General features: G+C 43.2%; 1 protein-coding gene across 6 annotated transcripts in view; it reads right to left on the reverse strand.

Annotated features, from left to right (window-relative positions):
- ADD2 (adducin 2) overlaps positions 1–15,886 on the reverse strand; it is a 114,931-nt gene that overhangs the window by 40,261 nt on the left and 58,784 nt on the right. For all 6 annotated transcript variants that reach the window (XM_056571468.1, XM_056571472.1, XM_056571473.1 and 3 more), the window contains exons 2-5: positions 12,667–12,886; positions 10,262–10,400; positions 8,213–8,364; positions 6,457–6,537 (exon numbers count right to left, since the gene is read on the reverse strand). In XM_056571468.1, the coding sequence (XP_056427443.1) occupies positions 6,457–6,537; positions 8,213–8,364; positions 10,262–10,400; positions 12,667–12,849 (555 nt within the window). In that variant the 5' untranslated portion in view covers positions 12,850–12,886. The remainder of the gene's footprint in view (positions 1–6,456; positions 6,538–8,212; positions 8,365–10,261; positions 10,401–12,666; positions 12,887–15,886) is intronic.

Below are 15,886 nucleotides of genomic sequence, written 5' to 3' on the forward strand. Positions count from 1 at the left end.
GTTACGACACCGTATGTCATACTGTGCCTTGGTGGGGAGTCCCCAAAGTCAGAGTCCCTAGGACTGTGGGGGTCCGCTTCCCTAGTTAGCCCCTAGTCACCCCTTAGTAAGTTAATATTTATAAAAATTATCATTGTAAATATGTACAGTGGTCCCTCAACATACGATGGTAATTCGTTCAAAACGACACATCGTTTGTCGAATCCATCGTATGTTGAGGGATTCGTGCAATGTAAAAAGTGCATTTAATACTCACCTGTCCCTGCCGCTCTCACCGCTCCCGATGCTGTCCCAGGGGCTCCCCATGCTGTCCCGCTGCTACGGCTTCTTCTTCGGGATCCTCTGGCTTCTTCCGCATCTTCTCCGGTGTCCGGGCCTCGCTTTCTGGTGACGTTATTACGCTGCTGCGGCGGCGCGGCGTGCGTAGTGACGTAATAACGACGCCGGAAAGCGAGGGCCGGACCCCGGAGAAGATGCAGAAGACCTCGAAGGATCGCAAAGTGGACCCGGAGCAGCGGGGATAGTTAAGTGAACCTGTCCGGGAGGCTTAAACTGCTATCTGACAGCAGCTTAAGCATTTTGCGCTGTCGGATAGCAGTTAATGCGATGGCCCCGACATATTAAAGCATTGTATGTGGATGCTGACATCGACATACGATGGCCTCTGAGAGGCCATTGTATGTCGATTTGATCATATGTCGGCGCCATCGCATGTCGGGGGGTTACTGTATATTGCATTACTCACTTGTTTGGCGTCGCAGGACCTTAGGTCATGTGACCCGTTACTCAGAACTCTATGGTATGTTGAAGGACCTTAGGTGGTTTTTGTGTCATGTGTTCACCCACAATGCCGTGTAGCGGTGAGTGACAGTTGTTATGGACCAATCCAAAACGGCTCAGCCCCTGCCCATATAAGGGAGCTGCGGCCATTAATCGCTCTCTTGGGTTGCTGTCACTGAACGAGGTAGGACCTCCGCAACTTTCAAGTACGTTCACTAGGCCAAAGCCTTGCGGCCTCGGCCTATACCAAAGCTGTTGTACAATTACAATCCCCCGCTACTCTCTGCAAGATCACTGGACCTAAATGCACCCCTAAATCCAGCAGATCTATGCTACGGAATCTTCTAACAGCTAAATTGAGCTTATCTGATCCCAACCAACTGTCAATCGCTGCTCAACTAGAAATAGATTCTGTTATCTGGACTGTTATTGCTATTGCCTGCTTCAGAAAATCTTCGGTAAAAGTTCCTGCAAGTTAAACAGTGGTTGTGAACAATCCATTTATTACGCATTCACCTATTGGTCTTGGGAAGGGTGGTGATAGGCCCAGCACCATTACAGTATTTAACCCTCACCCTGGCATCACGAGTGACAAGGGTTAACAGTGCCTTTATAATTCAGAACCGCAACACCCCAACTACCCTACAACCCCCGAGGCGTACCACACTTTGATATGATGGACACAAAGGTGCTACCCCAATACCTCTGATTCTGATCTAGTACATATAGTTACAGGTAAATAATACAGCAGCAGGCAAGGAGAAGAAAATGGAACTATTCAAAGCGACATACCCCGTCAGGTAGTCAGTCCAACAATGTAGGCAAAATAAATAAAAATAGCATTTATTTGGAGCACATATCAACACGTTTCCGGTCCTCAACGGACCCTTTGTCAGGACAAGGTGCCTGTCCTGACGAAGGGTCCGTTCCGGACCGGAAAGGCATTGATATGTGCTCCAAATAAACACTATTTTTATTTATTTTGCCTACATTGTTGGACTGACTACCTGTCGGGGTATGTCGCTTTGAATAGTTCAATTTTCTTCTCCTTGCTAATCTACTACCTGACTAGAAGACTCCTGGGATCGGGGGAACCAAGCTGCAGGACCCCATTGCATTTTATATACGCTTCCAGATGTTGTACTCTGAGCGCAACATTACAGGGTGAGTGTTTCTATACCGCAAGACCACACCTGTGCCTGACATAATTCACCAGGGGCGCTTTCGTGTCTCTTTTTTCTTTTCTTTCTCTAGGTAAATAACACAGGCACTGAGTAAGCCTGTCTATATGATCATCACATTAAGGGGTCATGTGATATAATTACATAATCCCAAAAGTAAAATTTGGTGAAATGTACGTTGGGGTATGTATGCTCTGTATGTAGGCTCTGTACATGACAGGTATCCCCTTATTGTTTATCTTGTGATTTGCTTAACTCTTAATCTGAATCTGCTTTTACCTATGTTTAGTCAGCACATAGTTTATGCATTGTTTATGCATACTGGGGGAGATTTATCAAGGGATTTAGAGCTCTTTTTTTTGCTTACAAGAGTCGCACAAAAAGTCGCATTAGCACCTAAGCAAATTTTTGTGCGTCTTTTGGCTGTAAGCAAAAAGCTACAAAAGAGCCTACGAAGGTAAATTTTATTTCTCACTTTGCAGTGGTCAGGGGTTAATCAAGTGCTAAAGTCGCACAAAAAGTCGCAAGCCCTTGAAAACGGCGTAAATGTAAGCCAGCCTGGAAATGGCTTACAAAAGGGAGAGCAAATTTTTATATTTCCCACTGGCAGCTGTGATCACGGCTCCAGCGGGAAATCTAATATAACATCTGTACAAAGGAGCCCGGGCTGACATCACTCGCCAGCTGCCCGGGCTCTGTCTGATTCTAACCCCGCTACCCTAACTTAATGATGGGGACACTGAATAACACCCCCCCCCTTTGCCTCCCACCCGCCTACGCCGCACATCTCCCATCTGTCTACAACCTGTTGCAAGACTGCAACTCATAGCATGGCAGGTAGCGGGAGGGAGATGTGGGAGGCAAGGGGGGGGATGTAAAGTGTGGGTCACTAAGTTACGATAGCAAAGTTAGAATCAGATGGAGCCCGGCGGCTGCAGAGTGATGCCAGCCCGAGCTCCTTTTAACATACCTCGGCACCGCAGAGTTCTATATCCCCTACTGTAATATCATATTTCCCGCTGGGCCTCGTGATTGGCTGGGACCGAGCAGCCAATCACAGGACCCGACGGGAAATCTGATATTACAGTAGGGACTAAAAACTCAGCGGCTCTGTTATTTGTTAAAAAAGGATCCTGGGCTGGCATCACTCTGTAGCTGCTCGGGACTCCATCTTTTATTATCCCCGCACTGGACATAACTCTGCAGGCTTCCGCAGCCGGGCAGGAAGATGTGTATGAGCCATCCCTGCCATCCCTCAGCACTGCGGTACACCCTGAGAGATGATGTCAGGGACGGCTCCTGCACATCTCCCGGCCCGGCTGCGGGAGTCCCGGGCAGCTGCAGTAATATGTCAGTCCGGGTTCCTTATCACAGCGCCACGGACTTTACTGTAATTACAAATTTGAAATACAGTGATTTTCTGATCACCGCCAGCCAGGGAGTGGAGCACACTATCGCTTGCTTCCCTGGCTTGCACGACTACAGCTGGGAGTTGTAGTTGTGGGGCGGGTAATAAGCTTGTCACCTGCCCCCTGCCGCACAACTACAACTCCCAGCATGTCCTTACCATAAGGACATGCTGGGAGTTGTAGTCGTGCAGCAGGGGGTAGGTGACAAGCTTGTCACTCTCCTGCACATATCCTGCACCACATGACTACAACTCCCAGCATGTCCTTACTGTAAGGGCATGCTGTGAGCTGTAGTCGTGCGGCACAGGAGATGCAGAGATTTAGGGTGACACTAAATGTATTAACCTATTTACTTGTTTTGTTTTTCTCTTTTCAGATCCGTGTATCCTGTGGATTACTTCGGATTCGGTGGACTGCGTCGATGAACAGCGTTTTTTTTTTTATATCTGTTCAATGTTAATAAAATGGTTAACGAGAGCTTGTGGGGGAGTGTTTTTTAAAAATAATTTTTTTTAAACGTGTTGCGTTTTTTTATTTTTATTTACTTGACAGGCTTAGTAGTGGAAGCTGTCTAATAGATGGAATCCATTACTAAGCCAGGGCTTAGCATTAGTCCCAAAAACAGCTAGCGCTAACCCCTAATTATTACCCCGGTATCCACCGCCACAGGGGTGTCGGGAAGAGCCGGTATCAACAGGCCCGGAGTGTCAAAAATGGCGCTCCTGGGCCTAGGCGGTAACAGACTGGCATTATTTAGGCTGGGGAGGGCCAGTAACAATGGCCCTCGTCCACCCTGGTAAGGTCACACTGTTGCTGGTTGGTTGGTATTGGTTGAAAATAAAAATAGGGTCACTGTACTCCTCCGAATCTAAAAACGCTGGTCACTGTACTCCTCTGAATCTAAAGTAATCCACAAGATACACAGATCTGAAATGAGAAGAAAAAAAAAGAGTTAGTACATTAAGGTGAAAAAAGTGGTAAAAAAAATTTAATAAACACATATATGTCCCCCATTGTTTTCAAAGCTGCAAAGTGCTGTTCTGAAGTCATTTATTGTTTTTTTGCTTATGTGTGCTAAAAAAAAATGGTATTCAAAAGTAATTTATTGTTTTTTGCGTATGTAAGCCAAATTTATCAACCCCCTGTGATAGTATAATAAATGTGTCACACATAGCAAAAATAAAGCAAAAAAAACCCTACAGAACCCGCTTACCAAAGTAACGATGATAAATGTCCCCGACTATGTTTACTGCTTTATTCATATTTGACCACTTATGCCATGTTTTGTTTTTTTATGCCTCCCATGCATTTTTGTGTGTGTAATGGTGCCTATAATTCTCTTCCTATTTAGTTGTTGTTGTTTTTGTTTTTCTTAATAAGGGTTTATAATCATGTGACCCATCATCCTCGGCTTCTGGCTCTTCCCTTATTTCTGTTGATTGATCTTTCGGTGATCCTTAACCTTGGGCAACAAGAGAGTTTGTCCTGATTGTATTAAATGGCCAATAAAAAGGACAACATGTGGATAGTTTTTTTACTTTGTGCTGACTAGTTTTATTTTATTGCATTTGGATAGCAGAGACCAGGGTTAAAAAAACTAAGCAGCCATACACCTTCAACAAATTTCAGACAGCTATTCCTCCCATCCTCCCCAAACATAGGCATGCTCATTTTGGCTGAGCATGCATGTTTTCTTAATGAAGAGTTAGGAATAAGCTACCACCACACTGGTTTTGGCCAGCTTTCCAACCTGGGCACCTACTGATGAAAAGTTGTATAAACTTTAAGTACTTTATTGTCATGAAATTGGGGGTGACAGGGAGAAGTGGGCCCTAAGCTGTCCCTAAAAAACAATCTCCTTGACTACTTGCCCATCCACCCTAAACGACGGATCAACAACTTGGAGCCGGTCCTTTCCTTGTGCTAACTTGCATGGGCGTCAGAGTCAACAAAACAAACTGAACTGTACAAAGTCAGTGAACAAGTCAAGAACATAACGGAAATACAATAGCCAACAAACCGATATATAAAGACAGGATATAGCATACTAACATACAGTTCAGAAACCGGGATCAAGATTAATGGCAGATACGATAATATGAACAAGACTAGTTATGAGGATAAGTAAACAGCAGACAAAACCAGGAGTTGCAGGGGATGAACAGGTCAACTGAATGTCAGACTATGGGTCAGAAAATCAAGAGCACTGTTCACACTGGACTCCAATCATGGAGTGTGATCAATACTCTCCAGAGGGATCAGAATACTAGCCTAGGAAAAATCCTAAATACAAGCAAACACGATTACAGACACAAGACTAACTCACTCCTTGATAGACGGATTAGCACATGGCTCAGGAATTCTATCCTAGGAAATCCAGGATCAAACAAGGTCAAAAACAGAACTAACAAAACGCACAGTGTGAATACGGGCTAAGGTACGGACTAAGGAAACACAAAGCATATGCAGAACAAACAATACAAGAATACTAAAACCCGACAAAGTACTCAAATAATTCAAGCTAAAATCTAGATATCAGACAGGACAGATAGCCATGGTTAAAACTCAGGATACACATGTTAAAACAGACATAGTGAACATAATGAAAACATGGTCAGAATAATAGGTACAGTATAATTACCAGCCCAGAGCAGCACCTGAAGAGGCCATAAATATCCTGCCAGTGCTGAAGGCTGGAAGCATTAACTCTTCCCATCCCAGGGAGATCTAAAGGAGTAGTCCAGTCCTGAAAAACTCAATACAGCGCTATGGCAGTGCCGGAGATTAACTCTATGGCAGAGCCGGAGCAGTTATATAGGGGGCGTGTAAGCCGCCGCCTTGTGCTGTGGTACACACGCCCCCTTCCCGCAGGCTGCTAGGGCCCCGTACAGGTGATTGCGAGGGGGGAGGGGCAGCAGTCGGACCCCCCACGATCTGAAACATATCCCCTATCCTTAGGATAGGGGATACGTTTTTCAGGACTGGACTACTCCTTTAACACAGAAACTGTTCAGACACAAACCTAATGTCTGAACAGGACCCAGAGCAGAAAATACAGATAAACGGACATTACATTTATAACTTACTAGGGTTGAAGCAGACACTTCATTACAAGCCACTCCTCGCGGGTTGATTAAGAAATGATCCTGTTCTTTATTAACCCTTATCTGAGAGGAATATAAAAACATTTTTTTTTTAGATTATAATATTAATTATCACTAAGCAAACAGGAAATTTCAAGTACCTTTCAAGTATTGGGGTTTTATTACTTAAATTCAGCTTGTAATATTAAACATGCAGGCTGATCTGTGCAAAACAAGATATAGTAAATGAGTTGACTAATATATAGTTTTGTGGAAAAGGTTCATTCATTGAAACAATGCTAATTCTGTTTAGGAGTCCAGTGGGCAATCCTACTTAAAAATTTAAGTAGGATTTAATTTAAGCAATATCTACATGCACTCATATAGAGGAAAGACTGTCAATCACTGAGTAGGACCACCCACTAGACTCCTAACCCTAGAATTAGCACTGATTCCAATGCAGGAAATACAAGTTATACTGAGTCGTTTACCACAAAACTACAATTGATAAATTTGCACAGCTAAGCCTCTTTCACATTGTTGCCGGGGAGCTCCACCAGCAATTCCATCAAAACGACAGGAGTTTAGTGAAGAAAAGAATAGTGTACGCACTATTTATTTTCTCCAGTAAAATACCAGATACCCAATGGACCCCATTCAAGTCAATGGGATCTGTCGGGACCCGGAGGTGACACTGCCTTATTCTTCTCTGACATGCTGCCTGCAGATTGGACTGCATAATCAATGTGAGGGGTTCCCTGTAAGTAGAAAAAAATAACCCCATATATACATCCTAAGATCTAAAACACTAAAGTAATTATAATATCTTCCTCAATTGACTGGAAAATCTAATTGCTTCATAATGTCAGCAAGGATTTTCACAAAAAGGTGGGTCAGTTCCCATCACCCACATTGGGGGATACCTGTTCTGGAGATCAGTGAGAGCCATAAAGCTGTATATGTCATAAGTATATATAATGGAAACAACACCCTTTTCCCTAAAAAATTATTTTATCCAAAATATAAAACTGGCCACATATTAGTAAATCATAAATTAAAGCGACAGCTTAAGTTTGGGAATTCTGCTTGCTTCATATTGACATTTTTCTATTGGTCTTACCCTATGAACTGATTACTTTGTAAATGATCATTTTACCATTTATTTATTAATTTTGTTTTCCCTTGATCTGCACTCTGCCCCTCCCTCTCAGCCCAGGCCTATATAAATTAGCAGGAAGCTGCATTAGGGCCCCATTCTTTTCTGGCAGCCTCCCAGTCTATGGCTGGGAGCACATGGTGAGTGAGCTTTTTACATCTGTTCACACTGGTGTGGTGCTGTGTGGCGTCCATTGCTGCCCCAGCGCCGTGTCTGTGGGGAGGCGTGGCCCAGGGACTGGTTGGAGGGGCATTGGGGCTGCTCTGCCAGTGGGTCATTCCCCCTGTGGGCACTGGTTTTGGGGCGGTGGTGGTCGCCACTCATTTTATGCTAGGCATGTTAGGGACCCGCTACTTACAGGTGGCCATGACGTGGCTAGTGGGCTTGCACTTCATCCTCATAAAATACACTAACGACTTTATGATCATGAAGTGCATGTAGTGGATGTGCGACCATGTCTGTTTTTTTCTCTAGTTGAATTACCATTTATTTATATTGACAGCTAATAGCACTGCACTGTCTGCATGGTAGTGAAACTGTCCCAACCAAATCACATATCATCCTCATCATCACCACTGAGGAAAGGAAAGGCAGATTACTCACTGAAGCACAAGTACCACTGAGCTGGGCCCAGCCATTGAGGTCTATGAGCCTGTAGATGCTGGCCAGTTTACATCGCATTAGCCTTTCACCCTTTGCCAAAGGTACTGGATCATTGAAGTGGAGGTCATTAATAGGCGACACCATGGAGGAGTCTGAAAAATGAAGGTTTACGTTTTTTTAGTTAAATCCAGGCACAATTTATAACAGTTGTTTTTAGTACAAAGACTAGAGACTGTAGAGGCATACCTTATATATACTGCTTGTAAATACTATACCACTATAATATATTTTCTTGCTATGCCCTACATTACCTTACAAGAAAACAAAAATCAGCACAACGTGGAATTACATTTTGGGCTGTTTGTACATATAGTCACTCCTGGTTAACAATCTTTTTGTTTTAGGACTACACCAGGCAAATTTTTGCCCATATGTGAAATTCCTGCCTGAATATTTCCCTCATCTCATAGAGAAACACTTATTAGGGGAATTTATCTTTGTGTGTAAATCAAGTTATTTTTCACTGTTTGCCATCATGTGTACTTCTCCCACATTAATCAAAGAGGTGCACATTCTTCATAAATAGTAAAGTAACTTTGATGTAGATATGTGCTCTGGGTTGGCATGAAATTGTGCAAATTTTGCGCAAAAAAATTAGCAACAATTTAAAAAATATGCAGTTAATAAATCACTGATCAAAAGCTTACCATGCCACACTACATTCAAGTTATGCAAAAAGTTTGCAACTTTTTTACCCATCGCTCAGAATTTGTGACAATTTACAGGATAAAACCAATGTTAAATTCCCCCCATTGAGTGCTATGTCCACCACCCAGGCCACCAATACCAGCAGTATTGTTCCACTTCTGTTGGAGCCATAAGGTTAAAGGACTACACCCGTGGAAAACTTTTTTTTTTTTATCAACTGGTGCCAGAAAGTTAACCAGATTTTTGAATCACTTCTATTAAAAAATCTTAATCCTTCCAGTACTTTTTAGGGGCTGTATACTAAAGAGAAATCCCAAAAAGAAGTGCATTTCCTCTGATGTCATGAACACAGTGCTCTCTGCTGACCTCTGCTGTCCATTTTAGGTACTGTACAGAGCAGGAGAAAATCCCCATAGCATGCTGCTCTGGACAGTTCCTAAAATGGACAGCAGAGGCCAGCAGAGAGCACTGTGTTTATGACATCAGAGGAAATGTATTTCTTTTTGGGATTTCTCTTTAGTATACAGCCCCTAAAAAGTACTGGAAGGATTAAGATTTTTTTTAATTGAAGTGATTTACAAATCTGTTTAACTTTCTGGCACCAGTTGATTTAAAAAAAAAAAAGGGTTTCCACGGGAGTACCCCTTTAAAGGGGTATTCTGGGCAAAAACATTTTATCCCCTATCCAAAGGATAGGGGATAAGATGTCTGATCGCGGGGGGCCCACTGCTGAGACCCCCGCGATCTCCCTGCAGCACCCGCTTTCTATGCGGGTGCTGAATCTCCAGTTTCGGAAACCTCCGGGTTTCCGGGACTGGGGACGTGACGTCCACGCCACGCTCCCTCCATTCATGTCTATGGGAGGGGACGTGATGGCCCGGAATACCCCTTTAAGTTCACACTATGGAATTTCCGAGTGGAATTCCGTTTTAAAATTGCGCTCTGAAATTCCGGTGCAGCAGGGTAGCTTTGCTGTCAATAGGATTCTGCTGCACAGTCCACACAATGGAATTGCAGCACCAAGAGAATGATCTCGGTCATCCTTTAGTAGGAATCCGAGTGGGAGACATTACTGCCTATGGGGCAGCAATGTCCGCATGGTCCTAACGTGTGGTCCTCTTATGTGGCACCAAGGCCCATCTCTGCACTCTCAGTAGTTTAACCCCTGAACACAGGAGCTCTCATTCTCTGCTGCTGAAGAGCCATAGAATCTTAAATCCTTGTTTGGAAATTCCCCATGAAAGTTAGCTTGTACTTTAAATCATTTTCATCTACGTAAGGATCCTCACAAGCGTTACCCTCCTTAACCCAACTCCCTAGAGAGAAAGTGGAAGAACGTACTGACTGGACAGGTGGGGAAGACAGATGGTGCAGTGCTGGCCATGAAGTCAGCGATTTGCCTGAGAGCCCAGATATTGGAGGAGTTGTTTCCTTTCTTCATCTGCTCCTGAATTAAACTTTCCAGTTCCTCCCTAAAAGACTGAAAGTAAATGCAACAAAATGTCACCATGAAGTAAGAAGACAAATAAAATGAAATAACATCATAATAACGTTATATTACTACTATGTAGATTTTGTTTGACATTTTTTTCTCTCATGCAGAATTCATAATAGAAAAAAAAAATTTAAATTGATAAAATGGGGGCCCTATACCAGGGGCGGACTGACAGGTCGGGCACTGTCTGAGGTCTAAAAGGGGGCCTGCCGCTGCCAGCAACTTTTGTTATCCTTTAGTGCGCCCCTTACCAGCCCCTTTCCCCAACCACCATCCAAACACCAGAAATAAAATTAATAATATGGGGGCAGTATATTATACTGCATGATAGTTGAGGGTCCCTGCAGTAAACATTTGAATTGGAAGAAAAGAAGATTAGAAAGGAGCCGCACTAGTGTAAAAACGGGGGTTGTCTGAGAGCCAAGCAATTGATGGTAGACATCATATTATTAAGTCCACAGTAAGGAAAAGAGAGATGGAGCACTCACCAGGTCTTGAAGAACAATTGAAGCTTCTTTATTTCATTTTGCTTGACAACACATAAACACGAAAGGGAGAGCGGACAGTACAAACAGGTGGATGAGAGGCTAAGGGCGATGGTCCGTGTTCGCGCACGTAGCGCTTCGTCAGGCACAATGGGTCCGTGTTCACGCACGTAGCGCTTCGTCAGGCCCAATGGGCCTGACGAATCGCTACGTGCGCGAACACGGACCCACACCCGTAGCTTCTCCCCCACCTGTTTGTACTGTCCGCTCTCCCTTTCGTATTTATGTGTTTTCAAGCAAGATGAAATAAAGAAGCTTGAATTGTTCTTCAAGACCTGGTGAGTGCTCCATCTCTCTTTTGCTTACTGTGGACTTGCCATTACACTTACCTAATGTGAGCACTGGGAAGGTCTGACAGAGTGCAGCGTTAGCGGTTTTAGTGGATGGCTACACAGCAGTGCCGGGCGCCTTTCTGTTGAAGGACTGAACATCATATTATTATTTGTATATTGGAAGGTCTTCTTCAATAGTGGAAGAGAGGTTGGTGGAGGGCACCAAGGTAAACCATACCACTACTATAAGACCCCTGGAAAGAGGTGGGAGAGTCATGATTGGTCCTGTACTCTTTTTATTGGGTGGTGAGAACCTGTGCAGAACTCCCTTCTATTGAGGAACGACATTGTTATCAAACATAGAGCTGGGGAAATGGCATGGAGAGGGCATAAAAACCAAGACCGCTTGTACTGAATGGCAAAACACAGCACCATAATGACAGTCCGTGTTGACCTTTGCATTAAGGGCCCACTTGAGGTTCTCTTCTATGTACTCCACTAAAGGGCATATTTTACCAATACATTTAAGCCTGGACAAATGGATAAGGCTGGGTTCACACTACCAGTGTTCTCTCCATTGTTCTGGTCCATCATGGGAGCAGATCCTACTGACGGACCCAGTGGATAGAAAAATATTCCTAGTTCCTGCAGACGTTGTTGGTATATATAAAGCACCACAAGAGCCCTGTCTGAGCTCTCAAACGTCCACTGAATTAATCCATACAGGCTTACCATTCCATAGCCGGAATATCTTCAGACATCAGTTAATATGTGCATGTATATTTGGGATAATTTACACATTTTAATTGCCGTGCTTAAAGGGGTACTCTGGTGAAAACCTTTTTTCTTTTAAATCAACTGGTGACAGAAAGTTAAACAAATTTGTAAATTACTTCTATTAAAAAAATCTTAATCCTTCCAGTACTTATTAGCTGCTGAATACTACAGAGGAAATTATTTTCTTTTTGGAATGCTCTTTGATGACATCACGAGCACAGTGCTCTCTGCTGACGTTTTTATAATAATAATGAGTCTTTATTTATTTATTGTTGTACTTAGTGGGATTTGAACCCAATGCCCCAGCACTGCAAGGCAACAGTGCTAACCACTAAGGCACCATGCTGCTCTTAGCAAACATCTACTATGCACGGTTGCTAAAATGGACAGAGATGTCAGCAGAGAGCACTGTGCTCGTGATGTCATCAGTGTTTCAAAAAGAAAGGAATTTCCTCTGTAGCATTCAGCAGCTAATAAGTACTGGAAGGATTAAGATTTTTTAATAGAAGTGATTTACAAATATGTTTAACTTTCTGGCACCAGTTGATTTATAAGAAAAAAGGTTTTCACCGGAGTACCCCTTTAAGGTAGTAGTTATAGCAGTCATTGTAAGGAATATTTACAATTCTTCTTTCCCCATTCTAGGTAACTACTCACCGGGCTCTGTAGAATCATTGTTACACGTTTCTTCTGCTCCATCACATTAAAATCCTGCCTCAGGTCCGCTGCCATGTTCCGAATCCGTAAGTATTCTGGATCATTCTCTGTATATCGTTCAAAGTATCTTGGTCCCTCTGGGGGAGGTGAGGACACGACCTCAGGAGTGGTTTGGTTGCTCATCTTTGTGGATTGTCGCCGTCTCCAATGCACATGAGTTCTATGGGTTACAAAGAAGATCAGTCAATATCAGATGGACCCATCATACTGTTATAAATGGTATACAGCATGCGTTCAAGCTAAATGACTGGTAAGGCTGTCTGGATTTTGTTATGTTGGCTATGAATGCGCAATATCAATGTTCTTTATTTTTATTAATGGATATCCTGTCGTCGTTTGTCAACCTTGATAAATGAAATGAAACATGTCCTTGTGTAATGGTGTTGGCCTCCGTGGACCATGCCTACATCTACATAAACGTTCAGCAACTATGTAAATATATTACTTTACTTATGCCATCTGGACACAGAGCATGTCGTGCAAACAAGAGCTAAAGTACTGTGCAAAAGTTTTAGACAGGTGTGAAAAAAATTCTGCAACATTTCTCATCATGGAGGCATCTAGTAGACTCCAAATTTTTAGCTGTCTGTAAAATTCAGTTTAAAATTAATTGATATTTTTTAATTGGAACTTAATACAGGAAATGAAAAGATGGTCCTCTACGCCCCCCCCCCCCCCCATAGACTTGCATTGAGGGGGCGAGCGTGACATCATGAGGGGGCGGGGCTATGACATCATGAGCTTTCGGTGCCGGACTTATAATCTAGATTCTGGGATCAGATACATAACATAAGGCTAAAGGTAATGCTATGACTTAGACACAAATGTGTGTTGTGGCCTGTACAGAGAGGAATGCCTCATTGTGTAATGGAACCACCAGAAACCACTACTCATTAAATAAAGACATCCATTGAAAACTAATTCTTCTACTTATCAGCTGCTGTATACTACAGAGGAAGTTGAGTAGTTCTTCCCAGTCTGACCACAGTGCTCTCTGCTGCCACCTCTGTCCATGTCAGGAACTGTCCAGAGCAGGAGAGGTTTGCTATGAGGATTTGCTCCTACTCTGGACAGTTCTTGACATGGACAGAGGTGGCAGCAGAGAGCACTGTGGTAAGCCTGGAAAGAACTACAGCACTTCCTCTCGTGCCCCCTAAGGAAGGAGCCGAAACAGTTGTAGGGGTAGCGGTGGCGAGCATGGGTAAGATACTTAACACTTTGTAAAATTGTATATTCCAGTACTCATGCACATGGTTATTAGTCCAGCATACCTGACCTCCATGACTATGAATTCACTCTCTGAGACCTGTATTGGCTCATGAATAGCATGTGATTTCTTTAGGAGTAAGAGACAGATTAGTGGTAAGAGGACAGGAACGTACTATTGATAAGCACTTTACTATTGTTATGCACTTTATGAGCTGTATTCATTTTACACTGTGACTATAGTTAGTATAATAATTTAGTGTCTTCTGGCCTCGCATTATATGGGAATCCCTGCCTGTAATATTTTAAAAAATATGTTGTTAATATTTTTATTGGAATAAAACTGATATTTGTATAGAATCATAAATTCTAGTGGTTTTTCATCAGTATGCCAAAAAAAAAAAAAAAAAAAAAAAAAGCACAGCATGTGGCAGTATAGTATTCAGAGCACAGCATGTGGCAGTATAGTATTCAGAGCACAGCATGTGGCAGTATAGTATTCAGTGCACAGCATGTGGCAGTATAGTATTCAGAGCACAGCATGTGGCAGTATAGTATTCAGAGCACATCATGTGGCAGTATAGTATTCAGTGCACAGCATGTGGCAGTATTGTATTCAGAGCACAGCATGTGGCAGTATTGTATTCAGAGCAAAGCATGTGGCAGTATAGTATTCAGAGCACAGCATGTGGCAGTATTGTATTCAGAGCACAGCATGTGGCATTATAGTATTCAGAGCACATCATGTGGCAGTATAGTATTCAGTGCACAGCATGTGGCAGTATAGTATTCAGTGCACAGCATGTGGCAGTATAGTATTCAGAGCACAGCATGTGGCAGTATAGTATTCAGAGCACAGCATGTGGCAGTATTGTATTCAGAGCACAGCATGTGGCAGTATTGTATTCAGAGCACAGCATGTGGCAGTATTGTATTCAGAGCACAGCATGTGGCAGTATAGAATTCAGAGCACAGCATGTGGCAGTATTGTATTCAGAGCACAGTATGTGGCATTATAGTATTCAGAGCACATCATGTGGCAGTATAGTATTCAGTGCACAGCATGTGGCAGTGTAGTATTCAGTGCACAGCATGTGGCAGTATAGTATTCAGAGCACAGCATGTGGCAGCATAGTATTCAGAGCACAGCATGTGGCAGTATTGTATTCAGAGCACAGCATGTGGCAGTATTGTATTTAGAGCACAGCATGTGGCAGTATTGTATTCAGAGCACAGCATGTGGCAGTATAGAATTCAGAGCACAGCATGTGGCAGTATAGTATTCAGAGTACAGCATGTGGCAGTATAGTATTCAGTGCACAGCATGTGGCAGTATTGTATTCAGAGCACAGCATGTGGCAGTATAGTATTCAGAGCACAGCATGTGGCAGTATAGTATTCAGAGCACAGCATGTGGCAGTATTGTATCCAGAGCACAGCATGTGGCAGTATAGTATTCAGAGCACAGCATGTGGTAGTATTGTATTCAGAGCACAGCATGTGGCAGTATTGTATTCAGTGCACAGGATGTGGCAGTATAGTATTCAGTGCACAGCATGTGGCAGTATAGTATTCAGTGCACAGCATGTGGCAGTATTGTATTCAGAGCACAGCATGTGGCAGTATAGTATTCAGAGCACAGCATGTGGCAGTATAGTATTCAGAGCACAGCATGTGGCAGTATAGTATTCAGAGCACAGCATGTGGCAGTATAGTATTCAGTGCACAGCATGTGGCAGTATTGTATTCAGTGCACAGCATGTGGCAGTATTGTATTCAGAGCACAGCATGTGGCAGTATAGTATTCAGAGCACAGCATGTGGCAGTATAGTATTCAGTGCACAGCATGTGGCAGTATTGTATTCAGAGCACAGCATGTGGCAGTATTGTATTCAGAGCACAGCATGTGGCAGTATAGTATTCAGAGCACAGCATGTGGCAGTATTGTATTCAG

This window comes from Hyla sarda, chromosome 4, assembly GCF_029499605.1.
Source record: "Hyla sarda isolate aHylSar1 chromosome 4, aHylSar1.hap1, whole genome shotgun sequence".
Taxonomy (NCBI): Eukaryota; Metazoa; Chordata; class Amphibia; order Anura; family Hylidae; genus Hyla; species Hyla sarda.